Here is a 24,203-nt window from a genome sequence, read left to right as displayed (position 1 = left end):
TTCTGGAACCTTCAGCGAAGTGATGGGCTGGTGGCTCTCCATTATAGCCCTTGCGTGTGTTCAGGACTCGGGGTCGTGCCCCGCGGTGGCCCCACTCCCCTCTTGGTGGCGGAGGCCCGCTCATCACAGTGGCCCCACCTCCCACGCTCCGCTCTGTATGGGCCGGGGCACCCACCCCCCAGCTCCCCAACAGCTGGCCTGAGGCCTGGCTGCTTCCGTCTACTGTGCGCTCCTCAGGGTGGCTTTGCTGCCATTTTGTCGTAGCTGTTTGTCAGGAAGGTCCCAGAGGGTGGCCCCTCAGCCCACGGCTGGTCCCGTGGAGCACTGGCCCCCGTGGTCCTGGCAGTCGGATGGCTCTGGGGTCCCAGGCGGGCCGGAGAGCCCTCGGCCCAAAGGAGACGCCTCCCTGGGACTGACGCCCTCGGCCTCGGCCGGGCGCACCACTGCCTTGGCCCCTCTGGAGACGTTGCTTTAAGGCCCATTTCTTCCACAAGCTTTTCCTGCCGGCTTTTCTGGAGCATCTGCGGCTGAAATTAGGCCGGAGCATTCCTTTGTTTCCGATTTCACGCTCTCAGAGGGCCTGCTTGTCGTGTGCGTGTGCGGAGCTGTCAGGGGATGAAAGCTGCGGCAGGGTCCCTCCCGGCAAGGCGTGAACGATGGGGGAAATGTGTCTTCAAGCCCACCCACCAGTTCACGGCGCCAGGCCTCGAGCGAGGAGGGGCGCGTCCTCCGGAGTCCCTGGGCACGCGGCAGGGGCAGGGCTCAGGGCTTCTCCCTCCTCCTCCTTCACCCTCCCCCTCCTCCCACTTCCTGCCCCCTCCTCCCCCTCCTCCCTCCCCCTCCTTCATCCTCCTCTCTCCTTTACCCTCCTCCCTCCCCCCCTCCCCCTTCCCTCCTCCTCCTCCCCCTTCTTCCCTCCTCTTCCTCCCCCCTCCTCCTCCTTCTGTCCTTGGGTGTTGACATCTGAGAAGTGCCAGCCGCACACTTCGCTTAACCATCAGATGTCCTCTGCAGAGGGCTTCTTCCTGTCTGTTGCTGGGAGCAGGAAAGCCGGGTGAGCGCTCACCTCGGGAGCCTCGCCCACAAGCTGCCTGGCACGACAGGTGAGGGCGCCCACCTCTGCAGGGCGTGGGGCTCTCCCTCCGGGGCTCTCCCTCTGGTGCTGCCTCCGGGGATCTCAGTTTAAGAACAAAAGAAAGCGTGTGTGGTGGCTGGTGTGTGATTCCTCGAGGATCCCCTCCGGTGCTTCCTTCAAAGCTGCCCTACGAGTGTGAATGACACGCGGCCAAGCGGGCTCCGGGGCTCCACCGGTTGTTTCCGTGGGCCTCGCGGAGGGAAGGGAAGCAGAGGCCGCCGTGCGCTTCCTGCACGTTCAGCAGTCTGCGTTCACCTGGCCCCGACTGGTTTCCATCCCTGACGGGCATCAGGATCCACCTTGGGCCCCCCCACCCCATGTCACCACAGAAGACGGATAGCGACCCCGGGACAGTGGCCCTGCTCACCCTCCAGGAAGCTCCGCTCCGGGCCAGACGGAGCCTGGGGGAGGTGGGCTACTTCTTGGCCTGAGGGAGACTAGACTGCTGCCCGCTCCCACTGGGACCCCTCCTGACTCCGGGGCGGGGGGCGGGGGGACCAAATACGGGTTCCCAGGCCACGTGGGGCCTTGCCGACAGAAGGGGGACTAGCCGCTCGTGCTCAGCAGACAACTTTAAATTCAAAATATGCTTGCAGTATATGCGTTGCTTCCTGCATTTTCTGGAATGGAGGGAAACAGGACAGTGGAGAGCCAGCAAGGAGCCTGCCCCCGAGGAGAGAAGGACCCACTACACTGCCGGGGCATGGGGGGCACGCCCGCGGGCACGCACCCCCTCCACCCCCTCCACTGCCCACATCCTGGGCCGGGCTGCTTCCTGCGACGCTGCCTCCCACCACAGGCACCAGGCTGAAGACGCCGCACCCAGCAGCCCCCCAGGCCCTCCCCAACTCTCCGACTGCCTGTCCCTGGAGCCCCCACATGACTGCTCCGCTGTCGCTGCCCCGTTCTTCCTCCGGACGCTCTGTTACGGGGTCGTCGTGGTCCCACCCGACACCCACCCCCGTGACCAGCGGCTCTCCGCCAACCGGCTCGCGGCCCTCTCACCTGCCCGGGCTGCGCTTGGTGCTTTGGAAACTCCTGGAGAGCGTCAGCCCCTGCCAGAGGCACCGGGCTGCGGGCGCTGGGCGCAAAGCCGCGCAGAGACCACGCCGACGGCAGCTGACGGCAAAGGCGGGGGGAGCCGGGTTCCCCTGCCGCCTCTGCAGGTGGATCCGCAGCATGGGGGCCCACGGGGGCCCGGCTCTCGTCTGCAGGTTAGCAAGGGACTGATTTAAACAAGACCTTCAGACTGTGCTTCGGGCTGCCTCACCTCGTTCCTGTCCCTCGTGGAGTTTTTGGAATTTGCGTTTAGAGGTTTCTGCTTGTGTGCCTCTCGCCTACACGGACTGAAGCCTGCCCTGCGGGACGTCGGGACAGACTTGTAACGGACACATCCCTTGCGAGGCTGCCCCCCGTCAGGCGTGGCTCCGTAAGTCAGGGCCTTCCTGAGGTGCCCCTTGCGGCACCGCGGGCATCCTGGGAGCCAAGAGCTCCTCACCCCTGGGGCTCCGTCATGCGGCCCGTGTGCGCTCCGGGGGGCCTGAGCTGCACCCATTCACCGTCCGTGCTGCTGCGGAGCATGGGGTCCTTCCTCTGCAGCACCGGATACGGAGTGGACTCCACAAGGCCCCCGGCTGTATGGGTCCAGAGCTATTGCCTGGGGTCGGGTTTGGGGCCGTGGGGGAGCATCAGTGGCAGTTGAGTGGGGGCATTTGGGACAGGCTTATTTAGCTCCTGGGGTGGGCAGGGCACGCGTGCCCCTCTGTGCCCCTCTGAGCGCTGGTGGCTGAGTGTCAGGTGGGCTGTAAACTTCAGGACTGGGAGAAAACACTGGAAATAGCCCCCTGGGCTGACCCAGGGCCCCGGGGCCCAGGGGTGCCCTGTCCCGGCCGCCTACTCCAGCAGTTATCCAGACTGCGAAGAAACACAGGAATCTCATTGTCCACACGACAGGTGGACAGGCTTGCTGACAGCGGTCCCGGGAAATTCCAAGACAAAACCCGGGCACTCCGAGTGCCAAGAAGACAAAGTGCGGGGCCGTCCTATCTGGTGCCCCTTCGTGTGGCAGCTGATCATGAAATAAATCTTAGATGGTGCTTAAAAAATGGCATTTTGGGTGTTTTTTTTCCTCCTTTCAAAAGAAAAATCCCTTCGGTAAGTAGGCGAGCGGAAAGGCCCCGGCCTGCAGGTTTCTGCATGAGTGGTCATGACTGCGGATTGAAAGCGGAGACGAGGCTGAGGCCGGGCTGGCCGGGGCCTGATCACTTCTTTAAAACCTGGTGAATGAGGTGCCTCCGTGGGAGGGTGTGGAGAAAGCAGGCCGAGAGCAGGAGGCGCAGGGTGGCCCCTCTCAGGGCGCCTGGCTGATCAGATGTTTATCCTTTGGGAGCCCGCCCGAAATGGCTAAATAAAGCAACGGTTTTAAAAGTTTCTAGCAGATGCCTTTGGGAGAAGAACCAGGAGTTTCCTGAATCACGTCCTGGGGTGGCGACAATGGCCTTCTGCCTGCCCCAGCCCTCCCCCATTCATGGAAGCACTTAAGCCACTTAAGCACATTAGCATCTGGATGGAGCCGGACCTCCTCGGACGCAGGGGTGGGCAGGGTGGCCGCGCTCTGCTCCGGATTGTTCCTGCGCTTGTTCTAATCCGCACTGTTTGAAGGCGGCCAGACTGATTTGTGACACATGAGTCCAAAAGCCACTCTGGGGGCTTGACCTGCTTAACTCATCTGTGCTCTGAATGTCAATGGCCTGTCCTGGTCCCACCCTTCTGGGGACGGCGGCCACTGCCTCCCTGCCCCATGCTGGGCGCTGCCTGTGCACGTCCTGGCCAACCCAGAAGGGTCTGCCTCAGGCTGCAGAGAGGCTTGCGGCTCATCCCAGGGGGTCCCTGCCTGTGGAGCCTGCCCAGGAAGGGTCTCCAGCCGCACCGGGACCTGCCCTGCCCGCCCCTGTGCGGAGGCCGCTCTCCCCTGGGTGAAGGGTTTCCCACGACTTCACAAGGGCCCTTGAGAGGAGGATGTTTTTAAAAGTCAAAATCAGTTGTTTCCTCGCAGTCGTCTTTTTTTTTTTTTTTTAATGAAAATTATCTAGTCATTTTTTAAAGAGCAGCTCCGTTGAACTGTGGTTTAGAGACCGGCCTCTGTCCCCTGGCACTCAGCCCCAGGCTGCCACCGCGTGCCCGTCCTGGACGTTTGTGTGCATGGACCCTGGTCAGCAGGGGGAGGGGGCCCTGCTTCCTGCGTGCTCGCCGGGTCCTCGCCCGTCTGCGCGGCCTACCTTCTCTGTACGATGCCGTCCCTGTCGTCCCTGTCGGCGCACCTGGCACTTGCTTTGCCGGATATGTTCCTAAGTGCCTGCCTGCCCTGGAGCCGGGTGAGCAGCCCGGTGGGGGTCTCCAGCGTCCTCGAGCTGCGTTCAGGGAGCCGCCCGCTGGCACCCGCCCCAAGCCTTTCCCGCCCCACACCCAGGTTCAGAAGAGAGGAATTTTCTCAACAAAGTTGGTCGTAGTTTGTAGTCAGGCAGGGGCCTGGCAGTGAGCTGCGTGTGCCTGTGGAGCGCGCCAGCCCGGCGGCCGTGGGGGTGACCGCGCTCGCTCAGTCCTCTCCCTGCCTGTCCAGCTGTCCCGTCCCTTAGCCAATCAGTCTCTGCCTGGGACCCAGCGTGGCCTCTGTTGCCCCCGGGCCTGTCCCGTTGCCCCCCTGCCGGGGCAGATCTCATTGCAGGGCGTCCCCAGCCCGCCTTGGGGACCCCATGAGGCGGCTGTGACTTCCCCAGGCAGTGAAGCCCCCAGCAGACCTTCCGGGGTCAGAGGTGAGCCCGCTCCGGGGCAGCTCAGGACAGGGAGGTGGGCAGGGAGGCCAGGGCCACTAGAGCCGCACGGCACTTGCCGGTGGGCCTGCCCTCAGACGCCCACCTGCTGATGCCCCTGCTTCCATGCGGGCGGATCCGCGGCCCCTTGGCGTGTCGGCCCTGCGACGTGTTGGTGCAAAGCCAGGCAGAAGCAGCCTGGGAAGGACGGGCTCAGGGCAGCAAGGCCAGGTGTGCCGATCGCTTTCAGGGGACACAGGCTGGGCCCCTCTCTGGAGACTGAGTCCCTTCTGTGTCTTTTGCAGACTCTCTGCACAAAGGCCACGATGCAGACGGTCCGCGCCGCCGACACCAATGAAGTCGTGAAGCTGATATTTCGCGAGTCGGACAATGACCGGAAGGTAAGTGAAGCCCGAACAGTGGGCCGTGCGCCGCGGCCGTCAGGAGTTGGGGAGCGTCTGGACTCTGCTCGAGGCGTGGCCCCCACTCTGCCCGCACTGACGTCCACTTTTGCTTTGCAGGTCATGCTTCAGCTGGAGAAGAAACTCTTCCACTACTTCAACCAGGAGGTTTTCCGTGACAACAACGGCACTGCGGTGAGCTCTGCTGCAGATGGCCTCGAAGCCGTCGCAGCCCCGGGCTCTCCCGGGACGGGCTCTGGGCCACACCGCGGGCCCCAGGGTCTGGTTGGTGGGCGGCACGGGAGGTGGAACGCTCACGCTCCAGGACACGGGACGGCCAGCGCGGCCTGGGCTCTTGTACACGCCTGACCAGGCCTCCCTGTGCCTGCCTGTGTGCACACGTGTGTGCGTGCGTGTGAGCAGAGGATGTGTGTGCAAATGAAACATGCAGCTCAAACCAGGGTCGAGACCTGGTTGTGTGGGAACCGCTCCCCTGCTTTGAAGCCACTGCCCACTAACCCTTCAGAACCTAGAGACAGCGCAGCGAGGGGCAGCCAGTCTCTCGCGATGTGATTTGGGCCTGTTTTTCATGTGGTTACCGGGTATCTGTTTGTGTAGATGAACAGTCGCTGTGTGACGTTTGTATAAATGTCCCCACCGTGGCCAGTTCCAGGCTCCTGACCCCACGGCCCCCGGAGCTCATGGTGCAGAGGCCGGTCCTGGCAGGGACGGTGCATGCTGGAAGGCTGAGGCTTCCCTAAAGGCGCCCCAGCAGGTGGGGACACCTGAACACACCTGCCTCTCACCTGCCTGCCCTCCGGCCTTTCTGCTCCCCCCACCCCCACCCCTGCTCCATAGGGGCTGTGCACAGCTGTCCCCATTTTCATCTCCCGGTCACCCCACGCCCTGTAGTCTAGCCTACATGCCACCAAGACCACGGTCACCTGTCTGGAGGACATCTTTCTTCCAAAGCCTGGGGATGGTGCTTGGACTCTGCACCCCCGCCCGGCCATCCCTGTGCTCACCTCTCTGCATCTGGGAGCCCCAGCACGGTCTTGTCACCCCTGCCCTCGGGGCCCAGCTGTGCTGAGTGCTCTACACCTGTGCCTCAGTTTCCCATCAGTGTGTGGGAGGAGTGCTGGCAGGTGTCAGTGTTGGGTGACAGGCACTGCCCCACTAGCAGACTCAGCCCGTCATGGGTCCCTCCGTCAAACCACTGGTGTGGAGCTGCCTCCCGCCTCCATCCCCACAGCCTCCACGTCCGTTACCCCCTCCACATCCCTGTGTCTCCCCTGGGGCCCAACCTGGGGCTTGTCTCATGTGTAGATGGTCAGGCCTCTGCTCCAAGCTCTTTGCTGCTTCTCACAGATCTCAGGTGAGCCTGGAGCCTGCTCTGGTCTCTGAGGCCGGGCTCACTGCTTGGCTCTCCCCCGACGTCCCCCCACCATTCAGGGCACCGGTTTCCTTTTGCTCCAGCAAATGCTCTGGTTTCCTTACCTGCCCTTCCCACCAGCCTGTCCCACTGGGCTCTCTTCCCTTCGGCCCTGGCCACTTCCTGTCTCACCTCCTCCGGAGGCCTCAGGCCCTGGCAAGGTTGACTCTCCTTCTGTGTCCCCTGCAGCACCCAGCTGAGCACGCGGCAGTCATGTCCCCTGCAACACCCAGCCCACTTCCTAGGCAGGAGGCACCAGGGTAAGGACCTGTCCTACCTGCTGTCTGCACCAAAGAGGGCAGCAACCTGGTGATTTTAGGGCCTGAGCACTCAGGGCACAGGCTTGGGGTCAGGACTGTTGGGGGGACCAGATGCAGGGAAAGTACCCAGGAGGCTGTCTCTGGGCAGCTGCATGACTTTCTGAGCTTAGAGGCAGCGTAGGCTTTCTGGGCCCTGGTACAGAGGCAGCCCCTGATGTGGGGCCCAGGAGGCGAAGAGTGGACGGGGGGTGGCACCGAGGCGGCCAGGGCCTGGGACGTTCGGGAAGGAGCAGGAGATGGTTGAGAAGGGTGTGCGGTGGGGCCCGGGCCAGGGCAGCACAGGGCGGGAGAAGGCGTGCGTTCAGGAAGGGAGCCAGCACACCCGGACCCACCGCCACTGTCCTCTGCGTCTGGGCAAAGCGCGTGTTGCGGCCATTAGAAATGACCGATGCTGTCACTGCTGGAGGTAGCAGGTTTTAGTTCTGTATTTATCCTATACGGTTTTTTAGGATGGAGGAAAATTAGTTTGAATATTCAGGAGACTGTTTGAATTTCATTCGGAGATGAAAGAAATGCAGCGCGGGGTCACGGAGAGTCGATTTCCATGGGGTTCTTTTGGAAAGACTCTCGTGCCCCTTTGGTGGGTCGGTGTGGCCCCTCGTGGAGGGCAGGGCGCCCGGGCCACGGCCTCCCCGGAGGCGCAGAGGGTGTGCCGAGGGCTCTCCGGCCTTGGGTGGCTGGCAACGCCGCCCGTGCTGCCGCCGCTGCGGGTCCCAGGCGCTCGGTGCCTCCAGAGACGCCTCGCGGGGCCACGCTGACGCGCACTCCGTGCCCCCGGCCACGACCTGGCACGCTGATCGGCTGCCTCCACGTCAGTCACACAGAGGAAGCGGGGTCGTCCAGACCAGCCACGGGGGACAAGATAAATGGTCTGATGAGCCATCTCACCTCCGCGGCGAGGCGGCCCCACGGCCACTGGAACAAAGTAGCCATCCGCAGGATGGATGTGCCTGCGCCGGACGCAGCCCCAAAATCCATCGCGCCCTTCATCAAGCACCGGTCTTGTACCCGTCTGACAGAAATTTAATTCAAGCTGGCTTCTGGAAATAATTATTGTATTTTAAGAGTAGTAATCATTGGCCGGGACATGATTGAATGTGTCCATGCCTATTGACTTTTTCTATGATTTATAGCTTTGTTTAGTCGATATTCCCATCGAAATTGTATAATTAATTATAAGTGTGGCTGTCAGGGCTGCAGGATGGAGTGCCCTGGTGAGGATTTGGAGAGATTAAATTTTCCTTGGCTGTCCCAGGGCAGGGCTTGGGAATCTTCACAGCGCTTGGCCTGTTGGATAGAGATGTTTTCTGTGTGTTTAGCAACTGCTCTAGCTCAAGGCGCATTGATTTTCCGGGCTCTTTTTTCTTTATCAGCGCGGTGTCTGCAGTAACAGTGGAATTTGTACAGCTGGGACAGCTGCTGACAGATACATATGACCGCCGGCTGCTTCATCACTGTCCACACCGCCCTGCGCTGTTTTTCACTTTGTAATCAACAAGAATGTTTAAGATACATGCGAAATTGGTTATCATGTTTCTGAAAAATCTCAAAGAGAAACAAATTATCATTTCAACAGAAATGCAGCATAATTTCTAATCAGGAAGCTCTCAGGGCTGGAGATGGCCTCGTGGCAGCCCTGCACCCCCCGCCCTCACGGAGCCCTGGGCGTGTCCCCCTGGTCCTCCGGGGTTCGGCGAGCTGCCAGCACGGCTTGGGACGCGTGGGCCACGTTGGGGAGGCCAGGAGGGCCAGGGTCGTCCGCTCTTGTCCTCGGCCTTTCCTGAGCGTCTAGCAGGGCCTGACACGGCAGAGGCTCAGTAAGCACCCGTGGACCTAGCGTGAGTATTCACGGCTCAGAACATCTCCACGTTCGAAGACGGACAGATGAGCCAACAGACGGTGCTCTACGGGCAGAGCCGCCGGGGAGCAGCTGCGTGTTTCTGTGCGGGGCTTGGGGCGCGTGTGGGTCGGGAGGAGGTGCTTGGCCCGCCAGACCCCGGTCGTCCAGGTCCCCAGAGGGGCTGTTACTGTTTCAGCAGCTGGGAGGCTCAAACCCGCCCCAGACCGGCTATCGAGCTGCTTTAATTTTCCTTCGCACCTGCAGCAGGTAGAAACACAGAAACACGGCGGGCTCCCCGTGGCTCCCTCCCAGGGGCTGCCGCGGTCGGCCCCGGATGGTGCGCCTGCCCGCTGTGCTCTCTCGCTGGCAGAGCCGCCCTCCTGCTCGGAGCCATGCCGACGGCTCATCCGAGTCTCCAGTTTGTCTCAGGCCTGCTGCCAGGCCGGGCCTGCTGGAGCACACGCGTGTGAGCGTGCGGGTGTCGGGTTCGGCGGGCCCTGGGCACCCACGTGGACGCTCTCCAGGCTGCTGCTGGCCACTGCGGAGGCCCAGGGCCCGGGCAGGCTTCCAGGGTCTCTTTCCAAGGCTGCACAAAACTGGAATGTTCAGCAGGTGACCAGGGAAAGCCACGTGCACGGGTTCCCACGCAGAGCCAGCGTCAGTGCGCAGTCACAGCCCCCGTAGCCCCTCCTGGTGTCCCCCAGGCTGGTCTTGGGGACCTGGGAACCCCCACTGTTGTCACTGGGGTCAGACACACAGTGGAGTGAAGTTGGTCAGCGTCCTCGTGGTCACTGCTTTATAGTCTGTTGACTCAGTCAGAAATTTCTCAGAACAGCGGAACACGTGTGTGCATGCATGTGCCAGCGAGGGACGGTGCGTGCTCTGTCCGCCTGCAGAGCTTGGGGGGCCGCAGGGGCTTGGCCTGCAGCCGGGAGGCGGTGGCGTCTCGCTGTGAGAGAAGAACCCTTTCAGGGGAGGAATCTGGACGCAGGCAGTGCCCTGTCCTGAGGAAACAGTAGGAGGCGAGTGTGGATTGCTGTAAAATCAAGTCCTAGGGCCACCAAGTGGGTGCTGCTCGGGCCCCGTTCTGGACACAGATGCCCCACGGGCTCGCGGGCTGCTGGCGACAGGAGGGTCAGCTGCGAGTGAGTCCCGAAGCGGCGCTGCACGAGACTCGGGAGAGACCACGGCCGTCCACGCGGAGGAGGGGTGCCCTGGCCGAGGCTCCGGGGGCCACGAGCCTGGGGGACACCCCAGGTCTCCCCGGGTTTCCTTCAAAGTGTAAGGAAGAGCGTAGAGCCCTGGCACCGCACAGCAGATGGGTCACGTTCCGAGTATCTGTACCTGAGCACCTGGCCCCTCGCCTCTCACAGCGGGTGGCGGTCAGATGGACGGCAGCCCCACGTCCCCCGAGACAGAGGTCCACGAAGGTGAGCTTGCGGTCCAGGCCCACACAGGTCGGGCGCACGCTTGAGAACAGCAGATGAACAGCACAGTAGCCGACAGAAACTGTAAAATAAGAATATTTAAAATGATTAAAAACATGAAAGAATCAGAAACAGACACCACACCCAGAAACAGATTAAATAACGCAGAACTTCTAGAAGGTTGCCACAGAGAAGCCCTCGAGGTGAATTAGCGGCGGCAGCGTGTAGGGCCCGGCGCCCCGGGCAGGACGGCAGGGGTGGGGGTGGAGGGCAGGGCAGCGCAGCGCCGGCGGCCGCGCTGGGCGAGCTGACGCTGGGCCACGGGAGACGCATCCTCGGGCAGGCGGTGCGCCGACCAGCAGCGGGGCTCCAGACGGAGGAGACCGGGCAGAGGGCAGCGAAGAGGCCGCCGGTCACCCGCAGGAGGGGAGCTGGCGCCAGGGAGGCCCAGGACCTCTCCACGGGGTGCGGGGGTGCGTGGGAGCGCTGCGGTCACAGGACGCCACCGCCGCGCGTCCCGGAGGGTCTCACACCTCCGTCTCCACGACATGGACTTCTCCAAGCGCCTGAGCTCAGTGCGGGAGAGATGGGAAGATGTGCTGACGCCGGGAGAGCGGAGCCCGGGCCCTGCGGCTGCACACGCGGCCCTGCAGTAATAAGGGGCCCTGGACGCTTCCTGCTGACCCCCAGGCCGCCCGTCAGCCTGGCCGGACTTCCCTAGAGGCTCCACACCGGCCTTTCTGGAAACCCGGCCTCTGACCCGGGCCAGACCAGTTCCTCTTAGCCATCCTCCGTCAAAACCACGGAGCGCCTGTGCGAGCCAGCAGCTGCCCCCACGTCCACCCCGCCACATCCAGGGCCTGTCTCTGATCTGGGAAGGTCGGGAATTCAAGCTGCAGGGTGATCTAGATAAGAAACACGCTATAGGCATGTGTGTGCGTGTAATACGCGTAGAAACACAGGAGTGAACGTGCACATAACTGCAGGATCTGTTCGGGCCCCACGCACACACGGAGGGTGCATCTGTCCCTAGACCCTTCCTCTCCATCCCCAGCCCCACTGGAAGACCTAACCTAGGAACTTTCCAGAAGCCGTTTGGCCTGGAGACCTCCCTGGAGGAGGAGCCAGAGTCTCCCCTTGATGCTGGGCAGCAAGGCCACTCGGTGCCATGGAAGCCAAGCCCCTGTGTGCTCCACATGCTTCCCCACCTCACAGGTCCCCTCTCCCTGAACCTCCCCCCCCCCCGTGGGGCCCTGCACCCCTGCTTGGCAACCACCCTGGGTCCCCCAGGCCCTTCCCCATCGGGGCAGCGCTGAGCAGACTCACGCTCAGGAGATGTGGGCTCACGGGTGGCACGTGGGGTCCAGGCCCCCAACCCCTGGCATCTGAGCCTCCCCAGGCAGGGTCCGAGGCGCTTTGTGATCCGCGTCTGAGTGTCTGGGATTCTGCCGGAACGTGCGTGAGGCTCTACTGGTGTACCCTCCCTCCCCACAACCCCCCGCGCTCCTCCTGGCCACCCACTCCAGGGGAGCACCCCGGGGCGGGGGGCGCCGTGTGCAGGTGGCTCAGGTAGCAGCTTGGCACACAGGGCATGACTGCGTAAACACAGAGCTGCTGATGTCACACTTCTGGTGTGACGCACAAGGTGCCGGGACAGGAGCTGGGGGGGCCGAGGACCTGACCCACGTGCACGTCCGAGGCTGTGCGTCGCGGAGGCTCAGCTCGGCCTGGGGCTGGACACGGCTGGTGGCACCCCTTCCCCGCTGGGACGCCGTGCCCCTCGGGGTTGGTTCCGAAGGGTTCTGCGGGCGGGCAGGCTGCTGTCTTCCCCGCGCAGAAACCGGTGCTTCCCACCCAGGCTTCCTGCTGACCCCACCTGGGCGCCAGCGTGGTCACTGTTAACCTTAGTTTGGGCCGAGCTGAGAGCGTGTCCGTGCTGCCGGGCGTCGGCGTCAGGGCGCTGCCATGTCTGCTGCCCCGTGTGGTTCCGGCAGAGGAGGTGACCCTGCCTGGCCGGGCCGCCCTGGGCAGGGGGCTGGAGCCCAGTATGGACCCCGGGGCGGAGGGCCTGCTGGGAGCCCACAGACCTCCCCAGGGACCCGTGGGCAGCCCCGGCAGCTCCGCCTGCGTACGGCCCTCCGTGGCCTGGCGTGGCTCCTGGGAGTGCGTGGGTCCCTGCCGCACACGACTGCGCCCCCCGGGAGGCCAGCCACAGTGACCTTGTCTTCTTGTTTCTTTTCTTTTCTTTAGCTCTTAGAATTTGACAAAGAGCTGTCTGTTTTTAAGGACAGGCTGTATGAGCTGGACATCTCGTTTCCTCCCAGGTAAGGAGCCCCGCGTGCCGGATGAGCAGGTAACGTCCCCCGGGGCCGTGTGCACCTGTGAACACCTTCCTCCTGCCCGTTCCAGACCCGAAGGCCGCAGCCAGCTGAGAGCAATAAGCGATTTTGCTCTTTTCTCTAAAAAAAGAAAAAGATGTTTACGAAATATGCCAAATACCACTTCTCAGATCAGCACACTGGGTCTTTCTGGGAACGTAGGACGTTCGGCAGTGTGGGTGCTGGGGTAGGTCTGGGGGTGTTTTTCTCTTAGACACAAAGTTTCTGTTGTGCTTTACTCTGCTGTTCACAGCACCTTGACCCGCAGCAGTGACAGCCCGTTCCGTCGCGAGCACTGGGGGTGCGGCCCGCACCGGTGCCCAGGCCTTAGAGGCCGTGGGGCGTAGGGAAGCCGCAGAGGGCGGCCTCGGCAGCTGCGGCCGGACGGGGGCTCAGCCCGCCTCCCCCGCCGTGCCAGGCATTCAGGGGAGGGCACCCTGGGCCACGGAGGCCTCTCCCGGGACTCCTCCCCAGCCCTTCTCCTTTCTCAGACCCCGGTGTGAATCCTCGTCACTGGGGCACGTTCAGGGAAACTTTATAACACAGGCGTGGGGGCGTCCGGGGCCCACGTCACACCCTGTCACCAGACACAATAGCTCTGCTCCAAGGATATGCCCGGAAACCAGATGGGCTTTCACGTGTGCTGTGAGGGCGCCCCGTCCCTGGGCCCCGTGCGCGGAGGCTGGCAGGGGACCCCGCAGCCCACCGTGCACAGGGCTTCCTGCAGCGGGTGCACATGGGCTGTGCCCCTCTGACCTCAGGGTCCAGACTCTGGCCGAGAGGGCCACCGCGTGAGTTGCAGGGGACCAGAGAGGCAGCGACTTGGTGCCCAGGCTGAGGTCTGGGACAGCCGGGAATGCCGCAGGACAGAGGGCCACCCCAGCAGTTCCCACCCAGGGACTAACCACGGTGTCCCCCTTGAAGTCGCGACACTTCCAGGTACACCTGAGACCTACAGAGGGTCTTAGGATTTGTGAGCCCGCCCCTTCCTGGCTGCGGTAGGCCAGATGCCCCGAACAGCGCCTCTCACTTGAACAACCCGAGGATCTCTTTCTCGGTCTTTGCTGAGCTGGAGAGGAGGAAGGAGGCCTGGGGCCCACCTCGGGCAGAGGCCACGACCCTGTGGACACATGTACCCTGCACTGGCGTCTGCATCTCCGAGTTTCTCTCAAGCCCAGAGCCCACAGGGCCTAGTGGCCAGTGCGTGGGGGCGAGCAGCAAGCCCACCACCAGCACGGGCAGCAGAGAGAAACCCGCCTGGCCCCGCCCGACACTTCGAGAATTTGGCAGGACGGCCACATGGGTGGTGGGGTCCTGGGCTGGTGGTCCCTGGCAGAGGAGGCACAGGCCTCGCTGGGAGGGTGGGGTACCCTGCCTGCCTGTGTGGGGCCCTTTCTGCCCCTGGACAGGAGAAGTGGGTGACTTTGTGCTACGTGGGGGGAGCTTCAGAGAGCTGCGCGTGTGTGTTGGTTGTTGGGGTACCTCCTCTCGTGTTCACCGGGACACCTGGGGTGGGCTGTGGGCCCAGGCCGGGGTCACCCTGCCCTCAGCAAGGTCCGGGTCCGTGAGGCGTGCGACTGCTGCTGAGCATAAATCTCCGTGGGGATTGCTTGGCTCGTAGGAGGATGGCCCCCAGCGATGTCCCTGCACTGTCGGGGGACCTGGGTCTGCAGGGTGGTGTCCCTGGCCGTCCAGGTCGGCCTGTGGAGCCCCGTGAGCCTGAGGAGCAGAGAGCTCGCTTTGACTGGGGACAGGAGCTGTGACAGGAGGGGACATGGGTGTCTCAGCAGCACTGGCTTCACAGGTGCAGGCGCTACCTGCCTGGTCAGTCAAGTCATCAGATACTTTCCCCTTTTTTTTTTTTAAGATTTATTTATTTATTTATTTATTTATGATAGACGTAGAGAGAGAGAGAGAGAGAGAGGCAGAGACACAGGAGGAGGGAGAAGCAGGCTCCATGCAGGAGCCCGACGTGGGATTCGATCCCGGATCTCCAGGATCGCGCCCTGGGCCAAAGGCAGGCGCTAAACCGCTGCGCCACCCAGGGATCCCTTCTGTACTTTTTAAAATATTTTATTTATTCATGAGAGACACAGAGAGAGAAGCAGAGACACAGGCGGAGGGGGAAGCAGGCTCCCTGCGGGGAGCCCCATGTGGGACTCAATCCCAGGACCCAGGGTCACTCCCTGGGCAGATGCTCAACCTCGGAGCCGCCCACGCCTCCAGCTCTTTTGTGGTTTTGAGATCATGCCTGTGACCAGGGTCCACAGCCGCAGGGTGGCCACGTGGGGCTGCGAGAGCTCCAAGCTGTGGGAAGAGTTTAAGCTGCAGCAAAGTCCAGGACACGTGATGAGCGATGGGGAGGGGTAGCGGCTGTAAGGTGTGGTGCCTGCCAGGTACTCCTCACTGTACCGTAAAATAGGTGGTCGGCCGTGCTGCGCGTACATCTGGGGGGCTGTGTGTGCATAATGGTATATGAGCTCGTGTGCAGATGTGTGTAGGCATATGCACGTGTGTGCCGCATGGGCACCTCCATGTATGCATGGGGATGTGTGCAGAGGATTGTGTGCACTGTGTAGGCACATGTGCTTGTGAGCAAGTATGTGGGTCTTCCTTAGGTATGAGTGCACGTGTGTGCACATGGGTAAGTATGTGGTATGTGCACAGGTAAAGGCACGTACGTGCAGGGTGTGTGTGGGTTACTGTGCGCGTGTGTGTAGTGTATACATGTTTGGGTTTGTATGTGTGTACAGAGTCCACATGTGTGTGCATGGGTTTGCACGTGCGTACATGAGGCGTGTAGGTGTGTGTATACAGACTTGGTACACGTGTGGTTATATGTGCACATATCTAGGTGTAGGGTGTATGCACGTATCTTATACAGGTGTGGGGGTACGGGTTGTGTGTGCATGTGTGCATGGGTGTGTTCACACAAGGACCCGTATGTGGTGTGTGCATGTACTTGGGTGTATGCAAGTGACCACTGCATGGGTGTGGGTGTGCATAAGCTATGTACATGTGTGTACATGATGTGTGCACGTGTGCATGTAGCTGTTTGCACGTGCATGAGTGTGTATGTGGGAGTGTGTTTGTGTGCAAGACCTATTGCGGAGTTTGTGCATGTGGTGTGCACACACGTGAGTAGGGGGTGTGTACGTTCATGTGTACGTGTGGGAATGTACTCGTGTGTGGCCTGGGTGTGGGCGTGTGTACACGGCCTGTGCGCAGCCCGCAGCACTGAGCAGCTCATGGCGGGAAGCAGCTGGGGGCTTCCCGTGTCCCCCCTGGAGCAGAGAGCGGGAAGCCCCAAGTGTGCTGCGTGCGGGAGTTGGGGACACCGTGCTATGCCCACCGGGGGAGGGGCAGCGCTGCCCGCTGAGTCGTGAGTGAACAAACCCCTGTTCGGGGCCAGAGCCTTCCAGATTGGCAGGCCTGCGGCCCCTCCACTGCCCCCGCCCCGGGGCCCAAGGTCCCCCTGTGGAGAGGAGGCAGGAATTCCATCCCCACGCACCCCGGGCCAGTGCGGGGAACCCCGGGACGACTTCAGGGGTGTCCATGTCCTGAGGGCCGGGCCCCAGCCCTGGGGTCTGAGGCTGGACTGCTGGGCCACGAGGCTCTGTGTGGGGCCAGGGCACCTACGGGTGGGGCTGAGCTCAAGGTGCCCCCCGGCTGCTGCACCCCGACCCGCAGGGCCACCCTCCCCCGGGGCTCCGCGGGGGCCAGTGCCCTGGCAAGGCACACGCGTCCTGGACTGGAGGATGCTCCTTCCCTTGGACAGAGGCTTGTGAGGTCAGAGGCCACGCTGCGCGGCTCGTGTCTGTAAAGGTCGGTGGGGCCCTGTGGGGACCCTCCCAGAGGGGGCCCCTGGTGCGTCGTCCACGCGGCCCGGGCAGGGCTGCGCACCCCGAGACGCCGCAGGGACCGAGAGATACCCTGCGTGCCAGGCCCCTTCCACAGCCCGGGAGATGCGCCCCACATGTTTCCGCCCCGTGGGACTGGCTTTGTGCTCCCGGGCGGCCCTGTGTGCTCTCAGCCGGCGCGGCTCTCAGTGCGTGTCAGGACGTACTGAGCCCCCTGCGCGCTGCCGGGCTCCCGGGACTCTCTGGAAGGCTGCGAGGACTCAGCGAGGCCTGTGTTTGCTCCAGTTCTTCCGAATCCAGGAACGTGGGGCTCACCGTCCCAGGGCGTCGCCTGTCCTGCGCAGGGACCCTGAGCATCTGCTCCCGCGGCTGCTGCTCCTGCACCTCCAAGCCAGGGGCGCGCTGCACACTGGTCACGCGGCCTGGGTCCCTCCCGGGGGCGCCTCCCGCAGGACTGCGCGGGGCCGGGCGTGCCCGGGGCCCCTCGTCCTGGCCAGAGCGCGGAGCGTCAGCACAGCCACACGCCGAGTCCCCCACAGACGCTCCATTCGCGGACCGGCCTCGACGGGAGAGAGGGGTTCTCCAGACATTGGTCGCTGTTCCCCACGGACTCACAGCCCCTCAGGCCTAGTGGATTGCAACTTCATGCTGTCACTTTGCTGGAAGACGGGCTGACATTCCGACATTCCGACATGCCCAGAGCGCCTTCAGCTCCTGTCCTTCCCATCGAGGGCGCAGCGCGGCTCCCACCTGCGTTAGGGCAACGACGGCAGCTGCCGCCCGCGGGTGACGATCAAGAGGCAGAGTGTGTGGCGGGCAGGAGGGTGCGCCCCGCGCTCCAGGGTGGCACTTGCCCCCCCCCCCCCGCAGGCCGGGGCGGCACCCGGGCACGTGCAGGTCCGAGACACCGGCGGTGTGTCCCTGTGCTTCTGAGGCGAACGGCCCTCCGACGGCTCACCGCGTGGATCTGAACCCGAATCTGTGAGCCGCTGGCTCCTTGCGGTTAGAAGGGCCCGGTCTCTCGCCCATGCGCACACGGGGCGACCTCACAAGCCGGCCCCCAGAACCCCCGGGTCGCCGGACTGTACGCAGGCCCCAGGTGTCGGCAGGTGTCGGACGGCGCTTCCCTCGGCACCACCAAGCAGAGGACGGTCTTCCCGGGGCCGCTGTCAGGCACGGGGCCCACACACGTTCTCCGGGGTTCTGGGCTGGGCTCGAATGCTTGAATTTTGTCACTGGCAACAAATAACCTTGGATGTTTTCTTGGAGAAGTGGCTCGTTTCATCGCTGCTTGACAAAACTCCTGAGTGACAGCAGCGTCTGCCTTTCTGGCAAAACAGATATTCCATGAAATGAGCCAAAACAGCCACCCGGCAGCACGCGTCACGTATGTCCGTCTCATCCCACCGCATCTTGAAACCACACGCCTCCCAGGCTGGACGGTGAGTGCGGCGCCCGTGGGGGCAGGGCCGAGGGGTGCCACCAGCACCAGCACGACGGCCGCGGCAGACGCGTGAGGGCCACGTGCGCACCTTCCCGACCCCCCGGGAGGGCCCCGGGACCCGGAGGCTCCGCACACCACACCCGGGACTAGCCAGGAACTGAAGGGGCCGGAGGGCGCACCGTGGCCGTCGGAGACTCGCCCCCGCAGTGGAGCGCCAGGCGGCAGGATGCGGCAGGCTGGTCCTGAGCAGACCCCAGGGCAGCCACACGCTCGTGCTCGCGCGCAGGTCACGCAGCCGTGACTCGCTGGTGGTGCTGAGGCCATGACCCTGGGCTTTCCGGCGGGGCCGTCCCTGGACGTGGGGCCGTGCCGTGCGGGTGACACGGTGACTGACAGGAGCTGCTGGTCTACTCAGAACTTCTCGAAGCAGTTTCCTCATCCACGGGAAGTTACGCGGGGAGAATCACGGTCCAGTGGGCAGGAGGTGTCTCTGCTCAACAGCTGATCACAGAGTGAGGTGAAGCCGCGGCTTCTGAGGACAAAAGTCTGTAAAGCGAGGTAAAGGCGGCTCGAGGAGGCGGGCGGTCGGCCCCGGGGCGCTTACTTCTAGATGAGGGATAGAGGCTCTGGGCCGCAGGTTGGTGTCTGCGGTCACCTGTCCCTCCAGGGGGTCCGGACCTGAAGGAGCCCCGCCGCCGCCGCCCCCTGCGCCCTGGACGAGCCCCCGCGGTGTCGGGGTGGCCAGAGCGGAGCCGCTCGGGGGAGCCAGGTGCGCACTCTGCGGCCGGTCCGGGTGCCGCCGCCCCTTCTCCACCTGAGAGTGCGGTGTGGCCGCGGCTCCTGCTCCCTTTCCTTCTCTTTTTGTCTCTTTCTCGGTCTTTTCTGGGAATATCAGTAACAGTGGGGGTTTTTGAAACAGGGTACTTAGGGACACGCAGTTTGCCAGGCCGCCGAGGGCCCGCGTCTACACCAGCGTGTTGGGTACCGGGCTGCGGCTGCTGTCACCGGGCAGGGCTCCGAGGAGGCGCTTGGTCCCCGCGGCCTCCCTGGGCGCCCCCCACTTGGGGGAGCAGGTGCAGGACGTCCTGGTCTGGCTGTGCTTTACCTTGTCTCCTCTTGAGCCCGGCGTCCCCCACCCGCGGCCACCCTGTGGGTTGGGGCTGGAAACAGCCGGGCTTTGTGCCCTCCCGGCCGCGATGCCAGGATGCGCCCCCGCAGCCCGCCCGCCCGCCCGCCGGCTCCGATGGAGGCCTCGTGTCTCCCGGCCTCCGCAAAGGGGCCGCTGCCCACATCCCGAGGGACGGAGCTGGAGGTGCCCGGGGGTGGGGGGGGACAGGTGGGCGATTGTCACCGGCAGTCACGGCTCCCCCTCAGCCGGCCCGGGCACCACCTGCCTGCGTCCCCGGCCCTCCAGGACTTGCCTCAGAGGCACGGGCGTGGCAGCAGGTTCGGTCCTGACCCAGGTACGCTCCGGGGCTGCGCGGGCCTGTCCCCGGTGCTCTGCCCCCGCCCCCGGCTCCCTGGGTCTCCCTGCAGCGGCAGCGGCAGCGGCACCGTCCGACCGCGGCGTGGCTGGGTCCGTTCTCGGGTCAGGGGCCCTGTGCTGTGGGAGCGAGGGCAGTGCCTCGACCAGCAGGACCCTTCTTGGCACAGGTCCTCCCTCCTACTGAGTGCCCTGTGGACACCGTGGACGGTGCCGGCCGGGTCCTGCCCAAGCGCAATGGGCCAGGCCATGTGGGATCCCGGGACTGCCCTCGGGGCACAGACCCAGAAGCCGCTACTCGCGGCTTTTCCAGCTCTCCTCTGGGACTCATCCCAGTGCCCCTGTGAGTCGTGACAGCCTGTCGGGTCCCGGCGAGGACAGGGCAGGACGGAAGCTCCGCGGTCTGCGCAGGCGCCTCTGACCCATGGATCTAGAAGTCGCCTTCTGTGTCCTGGCACAACCCTGGGCCCGTGGTGCAAACGCTGAGCTTTGGCCCTGGTAGGTCCTCGTGGTCTGTGGGTGCTGTGTGCGGCCCTAGACAAGCCCCCAGGACCAGCTGGGACCCCGAACCGGTTTGCTGTCGCAGCATTGGGGGCGTGCCCGAGTGTGGAGGGGGGTGTCTGAGCGCGGGGAGCTCATCCCTGCCCCACTGCATCTCTGCACAATGACTCACTGTCGCCTGCGGAGAGCCCCCGCCCACCACTACGCTTCCCACTCGCAGCCGCCCTCATCCCCACCTCGTGCTCTCGACCCGCGACTCCGCACGTTGTCCTCCAGAAGCTGGGGTTGATCCGCGCGACTCCCGTCCCCGGCTCCCAGGCAGCACGTTCCTAGAGCGAGCCCGTCCCCAGCCCCGCGTGTCCCGGGCACCCAGGCGAGGCTGCGGGTGCAAGGTGGGCAGGGCGCGGCCGGTGCTGTCGTTTCCTCACCGCCGCTGAGCCGGGGGCCCGGGGTCTGCACGCGCGGAGCAGCATCGGCCACGGGCTCGCCGCCCTCCTGCACAGGCGTCTGTAGAGCCGCTGCCGTCCGGGCCCCCTGCACGCGCTGCTGCTCCGGGCAGGACTGGGCAGGTTTGGGTTTTAAGCATATTTGCTGCTTTGGGACTTTAGTCAAGTGAAACACTGATTCCCTGAGGGGCTGGGGCCCTCGGCCTCTGTTCCTGGTGAAAGCGTGTGGGACCCCCTGCAGGACGGGCAGGCGGGAGCCGTTTGGTCAGCGTGCAGGCCCGACACGGGTCTGGAGGCCGCAGAGCAGAGGGACCGGGTCCTCCGCACAGCGGCCCCGAAGGCCAGCGGCGTCCCCCCTTCCAGGTGCAGGAAAGTGAAGCAGAGAAGACGCCAGCTCACACCCAAGACCATGTGGGCCTTTGGAATGAACTTAAAAACATTTTTTTACAAGGAAAAGTCTAGACTCTAGTGACGGCCGTACGAGGTCACCAGCAGTGAGCAGATGCGCCTCACTGCTGCGGGCACACAGGACGCTGCCCCCGTCTCCCCGAAGGCAGCTCGTCCTGAGTGCGCTCTTCACCCCTCAGTCAGTCCCGTCAGGATGCCCGCTTGGGGTGGGGCTGGCGGTTTTCCGTGGACGGAGACGAGACTGCTTCCGTGGGTCCTGGAATCGGAAAGAAGCCACCCTGGGGTCCCCAGCTGGTGGCGCCCCCAGGCTCCCCGCCCACGTTTGTGTCCCTTGCCATCGGGTGCCCAGCTGTGGGGGCCCCGTCCCCGAGGGGCCGTCAGGGCCCTGCCCCGTGGCTGAGCCGGTCAGCGGGTGGGAGGGGCGCCCAGTGGCCGGAGCCGCGAGTCCGGGACGGGCACGGGCCGGGCCACCACAATGAGCCCACGGCTGGGGCACCGTCCACCTGCTGAGCAGACGCTGTGGTGGGGCAGGCACGGGGACGGGGCTGGGCCCGCGTTTAACCCCCGCCTCCGGGCGCCTGGTGGGAGTCCCCCAGCGGCACCCCTGCATTCAGAGCCAGGCCGGGCCGAGCCGTCCTCAGACAGCGTCCCAGACCCAAAGCACAGCATCACAGGTGATGCCATTGGTTTGTCCCCAGGGCCTGTTACATCTAAAATTCAAGCGAGAACTTAAATCGTGGGTTTGGCCTTGTGTTCTGGAATCTTCTGTTCGTGGGTTCCTTCCCTGCGCAGCGCTGGGCACTCCGCGTGCGTGGGAAGAACCTCCTGCCTTCCCCGGGGGCCTGGAAGACGCGGGAGGCGGGGCTAGAGCCGTGGCTGACCGGCTGACCCGTGCCTCTGTCCCCGCAGCTACCCGTACAGCGAGGACTCCGGCCAGGGCAGGCAGTACATGAACACCCGGTGCCCCGCGTGGTGTGACCGCGTCCTCATGTCCCCGTCCGCCAGGGAGCTGATTCTGAAGGTGAGTGCCCGCCTTGCCCCAGGACCGGCCACACAGGCCCCGGGTGGGGCCTCGGCCCCCTCAGACCCTGCGCCCGGCCCCAGGGCCCTCGCGACACCCCAGGACTTTCTGAACCCAAAACACGCAGCACGGCCATCGGTGCTTTAAACATCAGTAGTTTATTGTGTCCTCGGGAGCCAAGCATGCTCTCATCCACTCAGGCGCTTGTAAGCTGTAAAGTGCGGTGGACCCATCTGTCCTGATTCCCCCAGGTTGTAAATCAGGAGCCTGATTCACATCCAGGCTCGAGGCAGCTTTTAGGAGGCAGCCTCCTGATTTTCCAGAATTTCCAGTGCCCACATTTTAATACAGAAAGAGTGTTTTCAAAAGAATCAATATCTGAATTAGATTTGTCAACCCCGTCCATGAGGAAGTGTCCCAAACATCCCACTCAGGGCCGCAGGCAGGTGCTCGGTGCTCAGAGCAGACACGGCAGTGGGTGGGCCTGATCTCTGCTGCTTGAGGTTCCAGCTGCCCCCCGCCCCCCCCCGGGGCCCTTCTGGGGGCAGGCAGGGTCACGGCCAGGAGAGCAGCGCCCCCCCAGGCTGCCCGGGCCTCCAGCACCCTGCCGCACGCACACCCGGTGCCCCCTGCTCCGTGAGGGCATAGCCCATGGTGTCCTCCCCGAGCCCAGGGGGAGCCCCCAGGGGCCTGGGCTGGAGGCAGGGGCTTCGCTGGGTCTGCAGCAAGCCTGCTGTGTCGGGGCCTCGGCACTCCTGCCCGGCGCCCTGTCTGACACCCTCGCACCCAGGGCCTCTCGACTGATGCCCCATGGGATGTCGGCCACGCACGCACAGGGCCACGGCCACGGCCGAGCCTGCCTGGCCCCGGATGTGGCGGCGCCCTCCCTGCCTGGCCTGCTGGCTGGTGCTCTGGGGAGGGCCGGGCGCAGTCTCGCGGTGGCTCGCAGCATCCACCTGCCGGCCCCGAGCGCGTGCGGTGCCTCCAGGGTGCGGGGGACAGAGACACGGGTGGCGTCCACCAGGGAAAGCGCCCACAGCCAGGGAAACCCACTGTGCGGCGTCTCCGCTGCGCGCCCGGGGCTGCAGGCGACTCCTGGAAGCGGTTCCCTGTAGACCGTCTCCTGCTCGTTCACATCGCGGAGCTGTGATGCTTCAGAGCTGGAGGGAGCCCCCCCGGGCGGCCCAGGCCCTCCCCGGGGGCCGCCCGGCGGCGGCGGGCGTTACAGTCGGAGCAGACGCGCCTCGCGAGCGGCTCCGCGGCCTCATCCATCATGCTACGCTCGGTTACCTCGTCATCATGTTCCGTTCTGCTTCCCCAGCCCGAAAACACGGACGGTGGCGGGCTGGCGGCGGCGCGGGAGCCGGTGATGAGCGCGGCTGTAATTGGTTTATCTGTCTCGGATTATGCGGATGGAAATCCACAGTCCTGCTGCCTTCGTGGCTGATGAATGTCCCACCTCGCGGGGCCGCGGCGCGTGAAGGATGGGAGGGGCCCGGGAGGGGCGCGCAGCCGGCGCCGAAGGTGACGTTTTTATACTTTCTGGCAGGCGACAGTGCTGGAAAGTAAATCTGACCCTAAGCTTCCTGCTGCATTAAAGATAATTCAGTTCTAACTTTACGGTCTCGGTGCTTCAGCTGCGGATGTGGAAATCCGGCCCAGTCGGAGCACCTGCCAGGAACAGACGGTTCCCGGTCGCCCCGACACGCGGGCACCTGCAGGTGGCTGAGGCGCCCGGAGGAAGGGCCGCCGGTGCGCAGCGTTAATTAACACGCGGGGAGCGGGACTCGGCGTCTGCTCGCCTCCAAACACGGATCGGGGCTAAGAGAACCGCTGGGTGCACGAGGCGAGGGCGCGGGGCCCCGACCCGACCCCCCTCCGGAAGCAGGAAGAGCCAGGGGCTAGGGGGATGCTGGGGCTTCTAGAAGGCTCTGCCTTCCAGCCGGCGAGAGGCTCCAGGAGGCAGGCAGGGAGGCGGGGGGCGCGGGGCTCGTGTCCTCCCCCCCAGGAAGCCCCTCCATCCCCGCCTTCCACACGGTTCTGTTTGCTTCCCCAGTCGGAGAGCGAGGAGAAGGTTGTCACCTACGACCACATCGGGCCCAACGTCTGCATGGGAGACCACAAGGTGATGTGCCCTCCCTGGGCCCCGGCAGGCGGCGGAGGGGAAGCCTGGACCGGGATGGGGACTGCACGGAGGAGGAGGGCTGGACCCGGGGGTGGGGGGGCAGTGGGGTGAGGGGGGCTGGACCCAGGAGTGGGGGGTGGGAGGTGGAGGGGGGGCAGTGGGGTGGGGGGGCT

General features: G+C 64.3%; 1 protein-coding gene across 2 annotated transcripts in view; it reads left to right on the top strand.

Annotated features, from left to right (window-relative positions):
* INPP5A (inositol polyphosphate-5-phosphatase A) overlaps window positions 1–24,203 on the top strand; it is a 160,014-nt gene that overhangs the window by 133,606 nt on the left and 2,205 nt on the right. Inside the window, exons 10-14 of one of the 2 annotated variants that reach the window (XM_041743652.1) lie at window positions 5,250–5,345; window positions 5,466–5,540; window positions 12,615–12,688; window positions 21,794–21,905; window positions 23,962–24,030. In XM_041743652.1, the coding sequence (XP_041599586.1) occupies window positions 5,250–5,345; window positions 5,466–5,540; window positions 12,615–12,688; window positions 21,794–21,905; window positions 23,962–24,030 (426 nt within the window). Of the gene's footprint in view, window positions 1–5,249; window positions 5,346–5,465; window positions 5,541–12,614; window positions 12,689–21,793; window positions 21,906–23,226; window positions 23,446–23,961; window positions 24,031–24,203 lie in introns of those variants that run through there. The other variant, XM_041743653.1, reaches the window with a different exon arrangement.

This window comes from Vulpes lagopus, chromosome 2, assembly GCF_018345385.1.
Source record: "Vulpes lagopus strain Blue_001 chromosome 2, ASM1834538v1, whole genome shotgun sequence".
Taxonomy (NCBI): domain Eukaryota; kingdom Metazoa; phylum Chordata; class Mammalia; order Carnivora; family Canidae; genus Vulpes; species Vulpes lagopus.
The sequence above is the reverse complement of the archived record's forward strand: the minus strand, read 5'-3'. Positions and strand labels throughout refer to the sequence as shown.